General features: G+C 43.0%; 1 protein-coding gene across 3 annotated transcripts in view; it reads right to left on the bottom strand.

Annotated features, from left to right (window-relative positions):
- Nucleotides 1-14612, bottom strand: part of LOC139584218 (caprin-1-like) — a 42558-nt gene extending 27946 nt beyond the window's left edge. For 2 of the 3 annotated variants that reach the window (XM_071415814.1, XM_071415816.1), the window contains exons 1-2: nt 14469-14612; nt 8709-8882 (exon numbers count right to left, since the gene is read on the bottom strand). In XM_071415814.1, coding sequence (XP_071271915.1) covers nt 8709-8882; nt 14469-14501 — 207 coding nt within the window. In that variant the 5' untranslated portion in view covers nt 14502-14612. Of the gene's footprint in view, nt 1-8708; nt 8883-9813; nt 9970-14468 lie in introns of those variants that run through there. The other variant, XM_071415815.1, reaches the window with a different exon arrangement.
- Nucleotides 14613-14847: the final 235 nt, after the last annotated feature.

Genomic DNA, 14847 nt, shown 5'->3' with positions numbered 1-14847 from the left:
TAGTGGTTAGAGTGGAGGGGCGGCTGGTAGCCTAGTGGTTAGAGTGGAGGGGCGGCTGGTAGCCTAGTGGTTAGAGTGGAGGGGCGGCAGGTAGCCTAGTGGTTAGAGTGGAGGGGCGGCAGGTAGCCTAGTGGTTAGAGTGGAGGGGCGGCAGGTAGCCTAGTGGTTAGAGTGGAGGGGCGGCAGGTAGCCTAGTGGTTAGAGTGGAGGGGCGGCAGGTAGCCTAGTGGTTAGAGTGGAGGGGCGGCAGGTAGCCTAGTGGTTAGAGTGGAGGGGCGGCAGGTAGCCTAGTGGTTAGAGTGGAGGGGCGGCAGGTAGCCTAGTGGTTAGAGTGGAGGGGCGGCAGGTAGCCTAGTGGTTAGAGTGGAGGGGCGGCAGGTAGCCTAGTGGTTAGAGTGGAGGGGCGGCAGGTAGCCTAGTGGTTAGAGTGTAGGGCGGCAGGTAGCCTAGTGGTTAGAGTGGAGGGGCGGCAGGTAGCCTAGTGGTTAGAGTGGAGGGGCGGCAGGTAGCCTAGTGGTTAGAGTGGAGGGGCGGCAGGTAGCCTAGTGGTTAGAGTGGAGGGGCGGCAGGTAGCCTAGTGGTTAGAGTGGAGGGGCGGCAGGTAGCCTGGTGGTTAGAGTGGAGGGGCGGCAGGTAGCCTGGTGGTTAGAGTGGAGGGGCGGCAGGGTAGCCTAGTGGTTAGAGTGGAGGGGCGGCAGGTAGCCTAGTGGTTAGAGTGGAGGGGCGGCAGGTAGCCTAGTGGTTAGAGCATTGGACTAGTAACCGTAAGGTTGCAAGATCGAATCCCCCGAGCTGACAAAGTAAAAATCTGTTGTTCTGCCCCTGAACAAGGCAGTTAATCCACTGTTCCTAGGCCGTCATTGAAAATAAGAATTTGTTCTTAACTGACTTGCCTAGTTAAATAAAGGTAAAAAAATACAAAAACAAGAGCTGAAATGTCTCAGTTGTTGGTTGAAGAGGGAAGCAGATGCCCCGATCCTCATTCCTGGATTAGTGTGATTTTTTTGTTGTTGTTTAAAGTGTATGATTAGGGCCAACAACAAAAAAACACTAAAACCTGCAACAGATATACAATGGTAACCTCATCCCCAGGTTCAATCGCTAATCCCATGGTAACGGTACACTAACAATAATGAGAGGTTTGTTGGAGACCACTGAGCAACACAATACACGTGTACCTTTACAGCTAGTAAGTTAAATGAGATGGACAGCTTCTTCAGAACAGCTTTGGCAAACACCACGTGTGTAAACTCTAGTCCAGTGTTTTCACCAACTGCGATCCTCCAGTACCCCTCAACAGTACCCCCCCAACAGTACCCCTCCAACAGTACCCCTCCAACAGTACCCCTCCAACAGTACCACCTCAACAGTACCACCTCAACAGTACCACCTCAACAGTACACCTCAACAGTACACCTCAACAGTACACCTCAACAGTACCCCCCAAATGCGATCCTCCAGTACACCTCAACAGTACCCCCCAACAGTACACCTCAACAGTACCCCCCAACAGTACACCTCAACAGTACACCTCAACAGTACACATTGTTGTGGCCTCCCTGGACCAGCACACCTGCCTCCACTAATCATCAAGCCCATGACAAGTTGAATCTGGTGTTGTATGCTGTTGAGGACACTGCAGGACTGGAGTTGGGAAACACTGCTCTAGTCAGTGCATGACAACAGGAATAAAAATGTAAAATTAAATAAATAAAACACTTATATGGTGAACACTTGCTAACTTAAAAATAATGGACTTTCATCTTGCAAAAGTGTATTTTGAACTAATGCTGTGGCCAAAAACGCTCATCTAGCCATGTTTGAGCTTGCCTAGCGAGCTGATAACACAAAGCCTAGCTAACAGTGAGAAGTTGATTTCAACTAGACCGGTAATTCGTGCAATTTCGGAGAACGATCACTATCATGTAACGTCGCCATTTCAAGACATCAATGCCAACCAACAATTTTGCCTGCAAACAGGCGCCATGTAGGCCGACATAGCCGTTTTCCACGTGCTCGAAAAATCTGCCAAATTAAATACGACGCTAAACTTCTGTATGATTCTACACATACAGACAATTAATTATGAAGCATTATTTGTATCTGCCTAATGTGCTTGCTAACTAGCTTGCTACACATGGGAACACATAGCTAGCTACAGTAGGGGTTCTCAAACTAGGGTCCACAGCCCTCTACGGGTACTGCAGGGGCTCCCCAATTATTATTTTCTGGGGGGGGATATATTTTGGGAGAGTTTTGTTAGCATGGTAGCTGTTCATCTGACTCTGGGGGGAGTACATAAGTGGCTTCATTGGCAAAATCCCATCCTTCAAAATGGAGGAAATTCCAGTAATTGGAGCTAATTACATTTTTTTTTATATAAAAAGTAATTTGAAAAAACAGTTTGTCTCAACTTAAATGATAGATAGCACGCAGATTTTTTATTTATTTTTATAATACTGTCTGAAAACTAACAATCAAATAAAAGCTAGACAATAAGGGACAAAAGTAGTGTTATTCAGTGCACATGCCCATTGATTTTGTTATGTTTGAGCAGAGAAACACAGCATTAGCCACGGCCAAAATGCAGGAAATTAGCTTTAAAACTGCAAAAAAATGTTCTTCGCCGCCCAGATATCCTTCTAGCTAATAGACTGTTAGAGTTTACACTTCCTCTTCTAATGATCTGTGGTGAAGTAAAAATAAAACTGCCTAACGTATCAATTAATAAATAAAAAAAGTATTACTTCTAACATATGATGGGGGTCCCTGGGTCGTCGGTTTGCCTGGGCGGGGGTCCCATGGCAAGAAAAGTTTGAAAACCCCAGATCCAGCTTGCCAGTATGCAGAGAGGGACTGCACTTTCATCGTGCAACTGTAAAATGTCGGAGAAGACGATGTAATGTTGCAACTAAGCAGTGAGACTTAGAAAGCAAGACGCTGTGTCTGCAGCAATGATGACGTACTAGGACATCTGTGTCTATTTTAGAGCACCCTCCTCCCCTCCAAAACACATTTGGAAGGAATTGGATAATGCAATTTGCATTGATTGATTTTTGTCGGAGAGGAAACTGCTGTCATGATCAGCACAATGATGTTGGCACTGAACCGCATATGCGTCAATAGAAAAACCATGCAAGGCGGCCCCAGACACTACACACAAGACGCTGGAAGCAATGCCGGGTCAGCCGAAGAGCAGGGGTGTATCACTAGGAACCAAACGAGAAGGGACCTAGCTGAATTTGTCCAATAGATACTCTCGCAGGCCTGGAATTTTATGGTTTTAGGAGCAAGACCATTTGGCCTTCAAGAGGTGTCCACTCTGCCAGGACACCAAAGCCATCATCTCTGCCAGGACACCAACCAAAATATCCAATGAAACCCCCCCCCCCACTTCACTATTCTGTGAATGTACGTTTTTGTAAATGTACATAAATAGCCTAAAAGGCCCCCCCACCCGGCGCAGCGGTCCAAGGCACTGCATCTCAGTGCCTGAGGCGTAACTACAGACACCCTGGTTCGAATCCAGGCTGTATCACAACCGGACGGTTTTGGGAGTCCCATACGTCGGCGCACAATTGGCCCGGCGTAATCCGGGTTTGGCCGTCATTGTAAATAATCATTTTGTTCTTAACTGACTAGTTTTTTTATTCAACATGTTAAAGTGTAGCTGATAGGCTGTCATGGAGGCACCTGAAAATGTAGCCTAACTTTTAAACGTGACTTAATACACACACACACACACACACCACTAAACACCTGTCATGTTTGACAAATATAATGTAGGATCATTACTAATATTAACGTCTAAAGACTTGATCCCGTGGACATACTGAAGGCACTAAATCATTCCTATAGGAGAGAAAGGTCACTCACTGCCTGTTGCACCCTGATCGTTCATATAGGAGAGAAAGGTGCCTGTTGCACCCTGGTCGTTCATATAGGAGAGAAAGGTCACTGCCTGTTGCACCCTGATCGTTCATATAGGAGAGAAAGGTCACTGCCTGTTGCACCCTGATCGTTCATATAGGAGAGAAAGGTCACTGCCTGTTGCACCCTGATCGTTCATATAGGAGAGAAAGGTCACTGCCTGTTGCACCCTGATCGTTCATATAGGAGAGAAAGGTCACTGCCTGTTGCACCCTGATCGTTCATATAGGAGAGAAAGGTCACTCACTGCCTGTTGCACCCTGATCGTTCATATAGGAGAGAAAGGTCACTCACTGCCTGTTGCACCCTGATCGTTCATATAGGAGAGAAAGGTCACTCACTGCCTGTTGCACCCTGATCGTTCATATAGGAGAGAAAGGTCACTCACTGCCTGTTGCACCCTGATCGTTCATATAGGAGAGAAAGGTCACTCACTGCCTGTTGCACCCTGATCGTTCATATAGGAGAGAAAGGTCACTCACTGCCTGTTGCACCCTGATCGTTCATATAGGAGAGAAAGGTCACTCACTGCCTGTTGCACCCTGATCGTTCATATAGGAGAGAAAGGTCACTGCCTGTTGCACCCTGATCGTTCATATAGGAGAGAAAGGTCACTGCCTGTTGCACCCTGATCGTTCATATAGGAGAGAAAGGTCACTGCCTGTTGCACCCTGATCGTTCATATAGGAGAGAAAGGTGCCTGTTGCACCCTGATCGTTCATATAGGAGAGAAAGGTGCCTGTTGCACCCTGATCGTTCATATAGGAGAGAAAGGTCACTGCCTGTTGCACCCTGATCGTTCATATAGGAGAGAAAGGTCACTCACTGCCTGTTGCACCCTGATCGTTCATATAGGAGAGAAAGGTCACTCACTGCCTGTTGCACCCTGATCGTTCATATAGGAGAGAAAGGTCACTCACTGCCTGTTGCACCCTGATCGTTCATATAGGAGAGAAAGGTCACTGCCTGTTGCACCCTGATCGTTCATATAGGAGAGAAAGGTCACTGCCTGTTGCACCCTGATCGTTCATATAGGAGAGAAAGGTGCCTGTTGCACCCTGATCGTTCATATAGGAGAGAAAGGTGCCTGTTGCACCTTGATCGTTCATATAGGAGAAAGGTGCCTGTTGCACCTTGATCGTTCATATAGGAGAGAAAGGTGCCTGTTGCACCCTGATCGTTCATATAGGAGAGAAAGGTGCCTGTTGCACCTTGATCGTTCATATAGGAGAGAAAGGTGCCTGTTGCACCCTGATCGTTCATATAGGAGAGAAAGGTCACTCACTGCCTGTTGCACCCTGATCGTTCATATAGGAGAGAAAGGTCACTCACTGCCTGTTGCACCCTGATCGTTCATATAGGAGAGAAAGGTCACTCACTGCCTGTTGCACCCTGATCGTTCATATAGGAGAGAAAGGTCACTGCCTGTTGCACCCTGATCGTTCATATAGGAGAGAAAGGTCACTCACTGCCTGTTGCACCCTGATCGTTCATAAAGGAGAGAAAGGTCACTGCCTGTTGCACCCTGATCGTTCATATAGGAGAGAAAGGTCACTGCCTGTTGCACCCTGATCGTTCATATAGGAGAGAAAGGTCACTGTTGCGCACTGCAAACTCACTCACCTTGCAATCTGAGCAGAGGCAGTCAACATTTTGAAAATGATTTAACCATAAACGTAATTGTTTAAAACCTGGACATTTCTTTATCATTTTGAGGCTCGTCTTACCGTGTTCCGACCATAGGAATGTTAAGTGGATTATTATTATTATTTTTAAAACACTTCCTCATATGCCATTGAAACCAGTATGTCATGTTCTCAACTTTCTTTAGTTGTCCAGCAACCAAAGACACAATCCTAGTCATTAACCCATGCTAGTTGTTGCATCTTTAAAAATCTTTCTTTCTTAAAAAGGACATTTTTCATCGGTCATATGAAACCGCTCGCATTTGCAACGCGCGGTTTGAGACTGGTGTTTTGAGCCAACTGCATTTTGGAACATTTGTGCTCATCGCCTATTATTTGCTGCTTTTCTAATGTGAAAAAATAGCCTAATAGTTTATCAACATTTTAAGTTTAAACGTTCTGATCTGTTGCATCAGCCTCATTGCTTTAAAAAGTTATATTTTTTATAGGGGTTGTATTACCGTAATTGGGGATCTATCGTCCCACAACTGTCTCAGAGTTTGTTTGGAATATTTATTTCTCGCACAGAACGACGAGTTGACCAACAGAATAGGTCAAGTTTTGTACTATGGGGGAATAGTAGATTGACACAGGCTTGTGCTTTTGCTGTTCGTTACTCATCTTGTTGGCTGACAAAAAGTACATGTGGACAGTTCATATATCTTCAATATGCGCCTCGGAATTCGATAAGTTGCATCCCGGCCGACGTGCCAATCTTCGCTTGTTGCCTAAGTCGGAGCTGCAATGGGTGTGAAAAGAACCCAATCACGTGATGGAACCCAATCACGTGATGGAACCCAATCACGTGATGGCACCCAATCAGAGAACCCAATCACGTGATGGCATTAGCCAATAAGAATTGAGATATCTGAGAAAGCCATGTGAGTGAGGTGCTTCAGAACACTACGATCGTCAGCCGGGAGAAGGGAATTAGAGATCGACCGATTAGGATTTTTCAACGCCGATACCGATTATTGGAGGACCAAAAAAAAGCCGATACCGATTAATTGGCAGATTTTTTTTTTTTTAATTTAAATTTGTAATAATGACAATTACAACAATAATGAATGAACACTTATTTTAACTTAATATAATACATCATTAAAATCAATTTAGCCTCAAATAAATAAAGAAACATGTTCAATTTGGTTTAAATAATGCAAAAACAAAGTGTTGGAGAAGAAAGTAAAAGTGCAATATGTGCCATGTAAGAAAGCTAACGTTTAAGTTCCTTGCTCAGAACATGAGAACATATGAAAGCTGGTGGTTCCTTTTAACACGAGTCTTCAATATTCCCAGGTAAGAAGTTTTAGGTTGTAGTTATTATAGGAATTATAGGACTATTTCTCTCTATACCATTTGTATTTCATATACCTTTGACTATTGGATGTTCTTATTGGCACTTTAGTATTGCCAGTGTAACAGTATAGCTTCCGTCCCTTTCCTCGCCCCTACCTGGGCTCGAACCAGGAACACATCGACAACAGCTACCCTCGAAGCAGCGTTACCCATGCAGAGCAAGGGGAACAACTACTCCAAGTCTCAGAGCGAGTGACATTTGAAACGCTATTAGCGTGCACCCCGCTAACTAGCTAGCCATTTCACATCGGTTACACCAGCCTAATCTCGGTAGTTGATAGGCTTGAATTCATAAACAGCAGAGCTGCTGGCAAAACGCACGAAAGTGCTGCTTGAATGAATGCTTACGAGCCTGCTGGTGCCTACCATCGCTTAGTCAGACTGCTCTATCAAATCATAAACTTAATTATAACATAATAACACACATAAATACGAGCCTTAGGTCATTAATATGGTAGAATCCAGAAACTATCATCTCGAAAACAAAACATTTATTCTTTCAGTGAAATACGGAACCGTTCCGTATTTTATCTAACGGGTGGCATCCACCAGTCTAAATATTCCTGTTACATTGCACAACCTTCAATGTTATGTCATAATTACGTAAAATTCTGGCAAATGAGTTCGCAATGAGCCAGGTGGACCAAACTGTTGAATATACCCTGACTCTGCGTGCAATGAACGCAAGAGAAGTGAGACAATTTCACCTGATTAATGTTGCCTGCTAACCTGGATTTCTTTAGCTAAATATGCAAGTTTAAAAATATATACTTCTGTGTATTGATTTTAAGAAAGGCATTGATGTTTATGGTTAGGTACACATTGGAGCAACGTCAGTCCTTTTTCCCGAATGCGCACTGCATCGATTATATGCAACGCAGGACACGCTAGATAAACTAGTAATATCATCAACCATGTGTAGTTATAACTAGTGATTATGATTGATTGATTGTTTTTTTTATAAGATAAGTTTAATGCTAGCTAGCAACTTACCGTGGCTTCTTACTGCATTCGCGTAACAGGCGGTCTCCTCGTGAGGCAGGTGGTTAGAGCGTTGGACTAGTTAACCGTAAGGTTGCAAGATTGAATCCCTGAGCTGACAAGGTAAAAATCTGTCGTTCTGCCCCTGAACAAGGCAGTTAACCCACCGTTCCTAGGCCGTCATTGAAAATAAGAATGTGTTCCTAACTGACTTGCCTAGTTAAATAAAGGTGTAAAAAAAATAATAATAATAACATTCGGCAAAATCGGCATCCAAAATTACCCTAATTAATCGGTCGACCTCTAAAGGGAATACTAATTATTATATTCAGCCCAAGGGCACAACGGCCACAAGGAATATATTTTTTTTAGGGGGCATTAGGACCACAAAATTCAAGGCTTGCACTCTCATTTCCGTTGCAAAACATTTTGAACTAATGATTGCACCCCAAGCTAGGTGTGTTGCTCAATGGCAGGAGGTAGCCTAGTGGTTAGAGCGTTGGGTCAGTAACCGAAAGGTTGCTAGATCGAATCCCCGAGCTGACAAGGTGAAAATGTCTTTCTGCCCCTGAACAAGGCAGTTAACCTACCGGGGAACAGTGGGTTATCAATGTAATTAAGAATTTGTTCATAACTGACTTGCCTAGCTAAATCAAATATTTAAAAAAAATTGAGGTATCAAAAGGCAGAGGCACTTTTCACCCTCATTACAATTGTGGAAGTTTCATTCCCCAAAAATAAAAGGAGACTTGCCTTTTTCTTCTCCATGTTCCGGACTTTCTTGTCGACGACGCCCAGGACTTGCTTCATTGCCTCGGTCTGGGCCCCAGAGGACTGCCCTCCGCCCAGGGTGATCTGTCCAGGAGCAGATCCCACATCTGGGCTGGCCGACTGCACTGTCCTGTTACCATTCATTGCTGAGGGCATCTGAATAGACAAAGCAAGAGGTACATCAATAAGTTAGTTATGGAGGTGGAGACGAGTAACAATGGATGGATTTTAAAGTTTCCCCAGACACTCAGAGTTTGCTTTTTAGTCTAGGTCTAGACTTCAATCTGTGTCCAGGAAACCACCCCACTCGTCTAACAAAATAACTGCCGGTTTAGCCAACTTTCAATTGTGGTTGGGCATAAGAAAGCCCATCTATGTTCACATAATTTCTGCCATTTCACTTGCCCAGGAGGGAGGAATAAGTATGAAAGTTTTAATATAGCGTTTGATTGGTGCACAATGGGCGTCATGGTGGAATATAAATATAAAGGCAACAAGTAGATCGTTACGTACACAGTCCACTTGATTGAACAGATCAAGTGTTGCCAGCCAGCCAGCTCCGCCGGATCATTAAAAAAAATAACTCATGAACTTGTTAACCAGTTTCAAGAGTATTAGTTGACCTAGCTCGCTAACACGTTCAGCTCAACGTCACCGAGATGATAAGCTAGCTAGCTAACTTTAAATAGCCTTTCATCGCATAAAGCCCGTACCAAGAGCCTTATCGTCTATCTGGCCCGTACCGTTAGCTACCTGATGGTAGCTAGCATATGTTCAACCATGCAGATTGCCCAGCTAACTGATATTAGCTAAATCTAGGCTAAAATCACACTTATGATCAAAGGAGAAAATGTATTAGATTATCCAATGTAGATGTAACGTTAGCTAGTTAACTAAACGATTTAGCAATTGTGGCTCATTAGCTAGTTATAATCATCGCGTAACAAGGACCGTTAGCCAACTTTAGCTGTGATGCAGCCACTGGCCAATGCGATAACTCAGCTAGCTAAAGTTAGCATATCATTAGCTAGAATAGCTATGCCTTCTTGTCTCATAGGTTCATTTGGCTAGCTTTATATTTGCTTACCTTTATGCTCTATGTATCCACGGGGGGAACTTATTCACGAGAGAAATGCAATAGCCAAGGTAATTTCCTTTTTTTATTGTGTTACTTTATTTTCTCTTTCAATACTGAGGATCCGCCCAGCCGGCCTCACCGACAACTGAGACGGTTTGATTGGTTCAGGGACTCATTATAAAGAAGGTCCCTTTTCGGCTGCCCAAAATATGCCAGACTGAACGAACCAGACTGATCTGATCTAAACAAATCAACTGGGGATGAAACACAATATAGAGACCGCTTGTGAAAGACTGAATTGCAATGTTGATTCAATATTCAAATGTACATAACAGATTGTAAGTTTCTAATACGGCCAAAAAATGTGTATTGCACATCTTCACCCCCAAAAAATAGCCAAATCTGCAAAATAACTTGTATTGATTTGTTCAAGCTAAGTGGTGTGTGCGCTCTTGCACTGTACAATGCTGCTATAGTTGTCTGTAATCAATGCAGTGATTTAGGTTGAAGTTTTTCTGATTAATATAGCCTATTGCTAGCTACATGACATTGTGACATTGTTGAGTCGATAGTTTGGAATGTTAAGATGTTTGGTGATGAGATCGATGTATTTACTGTAGATCAGCAGGGGGCAGTAATGTGCCATGGGCAGTGTTGGGAGTCCTGAACAACATATCATTTATTTGACTTTTTGCAGTAGCTTGGTGGTAGTTGAACAAACTAAATAAAAATGTTGGTAGTGTTTCAGAAGTCAATTACTATTTTTTTGGCCACGCGGTGGCTAACTACTGGAACTACACACTACTTTTATTGCAAAAAAAGAAGAGAAATTATGGGGAAAATAGGCAAGAATTTCCTTTCTTTTTCAGCATTAGACCTGCCTAATTCTCACTTGAAACTTAGTATTTGTGTTTAAATAGGCTAAATTACACATTATGTTAACATCTGACTCCAGATCTGTTTTTGCAATTTGTATTCTATGACGTTTCAGATTTAGATATGATGCTTTTTCACGAAGTACTTTGGATGTAGTAAACTACTTTTTCAAAGTAACTTTAGTTTAGTAAACTATATTTTTTATTAAGGTTAGCTTTAGTGTAACTTAACTTATTCCAATGTGAAGTAATTGGTAGTTTGGTAAACTATATTTTCAGAGTAGCTTCCCCAACACTTGCCGTGGTAAGTAACTGTACTGTATACTGTAGGCCTATGACTGTCAGATTGGTGACCAAGATTCCTGACCTGTTTTTGCTTTTAAATTGTGCACCATGGTTCATCGGAACTGAGGACCCGGCACCTCAAATGTTCTACTCTTTGAGTTCCTGCACCTATTATAGAATATTAGCTCAAAAGTATTGTGGAGTTCTTGAACCTTATGTATACTACTACTGCTATTACTACTGTCTAGTTAAATAAAACATAAAAAAATAAAAAATCATGGCCATACACCACTTACTAAATGTGATATCAAGCTTATTTGGTCACAAGTCCTATTTGGATTATCAGGCTTTTCTTCTATTGGTTTGTTGATTTAAAGGGGTGGATGAATTGAACATTATGCCTCGGCTTTTACATTTTATTTGTATTTTTCTTTCACCTTTATTTAACCAGGTAAGCTAGTTGAGAACAAGTTCTCATTTACAACTGCGACCTGGCCAAGATAAAGCAAAGCAGTGTGACACAAACAACAACACAGAGTTACACATGGAATAAACAAGCGTACAGTCAATAACACAAAATAAAAAAAAGAAAGTCTATATACAGTGTGTGCAAATGGCGTGAGGAGGTAAGGCAATAAATAGACCATAGTTGCGAAGTAATTACAATTTAGCAAATTAACACTGGAGTGATAGATGATCAGATGGTGATGTGCAAGTAGAAATACTGGTGTGCAAAAGAGCAGAGAAGTAAATAAAAACAATATGGGGATGAGGTAGGTAGATTGGGTGGGCTATTTACAGATGGGCTATATGTACAGCTGCAGTGATACTGCAGTGATACGGTTAGCTGCTCAGATAGCTGATGTTTAAAGTTAGTGAGGGAAATATAAGTCTCCAGCTTCAGCGATTTTTGCAATTCGTTCCAGTCATTGGCAGCAGAACCCAACCGTAACAGACATAATTATTGGCATTTCCACAATTTGGAAACATGACAGTTAGCTACACAAACAATTCCCCTCCATTTTGACATTTTTTTTTGGAAATAAAACTATCTCACTGTCTATGGGGTGTTCTCTATTCCCATGAAAATTAACGTCCCTCTGAAATACATTCGGATGTTGTTTCTTCAAGTTAGAGCATGTATTTAACGTCAAACTCTCCAACAGAGCAAACTAACCAGAGGCCATAAGAATGTGGAATCAGCCTTCGTGAGGTTTTGTTTGGCTTATTCAGGAAGCAGTTAACATGGCCGAGCTGCTCTTTGATTGCACTGGCCCATTGAAAGGCTGTTTTTTTTTGTGATAATACTGATTATGGGAAGTTCCCTAAGGGAAGCGAAGCTCCCTTTCAACGAGTGACTCATTTCCTCTCCATGGCAACCTGCTGTGTTCCAGTTAGACAGCAGGGCTGTCCTGTTTTGTCCTCCATTTTCTAAACTACTGTAAAGAGGCCAGGGGTAATGTTCAATAAGCAATAAAGAAGAAAATACAATGTCTTATTGGACAAGTCCAGGTAGTCCCCTCCTGTTTCAGGATGCTTTCTTCAATTTTATGCACAATGAACACAACCCTGGCTAAAGCTCTGACCTCTGACCTTATCAGCAGGAGCTTGTCAAACCATCAACTCTTTTCTCCTCTCTCCAGTCTATTTTCTCAAAGTTCACCACGGTAATGGTCTAATAAGGCAGAATGAATCAGATGGATTTTCATCGAAGAGAAGTGAACTAAACTTAACAAAAATAAGACAATAATGGATTTGCTTCAGATTGTAGACAGGAAGCAGTAGCCTGGCTATTGCTGCTCCAGAGTTTGCCGTTTCAACACAGTGTCCAGAGCACTCGCTCTCTAGTTACAGGAAATAGGCCTGTGTGTGTGTGCATGTGTGTGTGTTTGGACAGTCTGTGATGGATGACCACGGTGTCTTGCCAGTTGATGGATGCTTTAATTAGAAGAAAACAAAAGAGTCTACATGTGTCCAACTAGCTTTCTCTACCCTTAACCTTGTTCTGAACACTTCCAAAACAAAGGTCATGTGGTTTGGTAAGAAGAATGCCCCTCCTCCCACAGCTGTGATTACTACCTCTGAGGGTTTAGAGCTTGAGGTAGTCACCTCATACAAGTATTTGGGAGTATGGCTAGACGGTACACTGTCCATCTCTCGGCACATATCAAAGCTGCAGGTTAAAATTAAATCTAGACTTGGTTTCCTCTATCGTAATCGCTCCTCTTTCACCCCAGCTGCCAAACGAACCCTGATTCAGATGACCATCCTATCCATGCTAGATTACAGAGACGTCATTTATAGATCGGCAGGTAAGGGTGCTCTCGAGCAGCTAGATGTTCTTTACCATTCGGCCATCAGATTTGCCACCAATGCTCCTTATAGGACACATCACTACACTCTATACTCCTCTGTAAACTGGTCATCTCTGTATACCCGTCACAAGACCCACTGGTTGATGCTTATTTATAAAACCCTCTTAGGCCTCACTCCCCCCTATCTGAGATACCTACTGCAGCCCTCATCCTCCACATACAACACCCGTTCTGCCAGTCACATTCTGTTAAAGGTCCCCAAAGCACACACATCCCTGGGTCGCTCCTCTTTTCAGTTCGCTGCAGCTAGCGACTGGAAAGAGCTGCAACAAACACTCAAACTGGACAGTTTTATCTCAATCTCTTCATTCAAAGACTCAATCATGGACACTCTTACTGACAGTTGTGGCTGTGTAAGGGTTGCGGAACTGGTGGCAGTGAAGTCAGACGCAGGAGAGCAGAAATAGGTCATAGCCGGAGCAGTTTAATTTCAAAACCAACGGCAAATAAAAATAACCAGTAACATAGTGCACAAGCACTTACAAACAAACAATTCCACACAAGGACTTCGGTGGAAGTCGTGACAGGCTGCTTTGTGTGATGTATTGTTGTCTCTACCTTCTTGTCCTTTGTGCTGTTGTCTGTGCCCAATGGTGTTTGTACCATGTTTTGGGCTGCTACCATGTTGTGTTGCTACCATGCTGTGTTGTCATGTGTTGCTGCCTTGCTATGTTGTTGTCTTAGGTCTCTCTTTATGTAGTGTTGTGTAGTCTTTATTGTTCATCCCAGGCCCCCCGTCACCGCAGGAGGCCTTTTGCCTTTTGGTAGGCCGTCATTGTAACTAAGAATTTGTTCCTAACTGACTTGCCTAGTTAAATAAAGGTTAAATAAATAAAAAGGTTCTGTATGGGACGTAGTCCATGTGGTGACCTAGCCTGGCGCCAGATCTGTTTGTGCTGTCTTGCCAACTCCTATAACACAGTGACCATAGGAGTTGGGAAGAGAGCACAAACAGATCTGGCGCCAGGCTAGTTGTGACCGACTAAAATCCCCAACTTTCATGCTGATCAATGAGCTAAACCTAATCTCGATAGTTCACTATATGATTACAGAGAGGTACAATTGGTATCTACGACAAATAGTTTTACTGTTCGCTTAATAGCCCCGACCCATTATATTTTCCACTTGCCTTGAAATTCCACCCAACAGCCTTCAACTCCATAATGCTCTCTCTCTCTCAACGCCAAACAGCACAAAACAGGAAGCCAGATATGAGCGACACCACTTCCCAAAAGGTCATCTAGCAAAGATCCTTAACTGTTTGTTTCCCATGTTCTGCTGTTAGACACCAAAAGCTTCAGCCAGTGAATAACAGTCCTGTATACTAGATCATATCCATTCAACAGGTTTGACTGTCCAAAGTTCAGATAGCTTGGTAGCCAGATCTATTTCTGCGTTACCATTTAGTTACAGTATATTATAACGTGTTGTCATGTTACCATTTAGTTACAGTATATTATAACGTGTTGTCATGTAGTTACAGTATATTATAACGTGTTACCATGTAG

Source organism: Salvelinus alpinus, chromosome 9 (genome assembly GCF_045679555.1).
Source record: "Salvelinus alpinus chromosome 9, SLU_Salpinus.1, whole genome shotgun sequence".
Lineage (NCBI taxonomy): Eukaryota > Metazoa > Chordata > Actinopteri > Salmoniformes > Salmonidae > Salvelinus > Salvelinus alpinus.
Note: the sequence above shows the minus strand (reverse complement) of the source record. Positions and strands in the feature narration are given on the sequence as shown.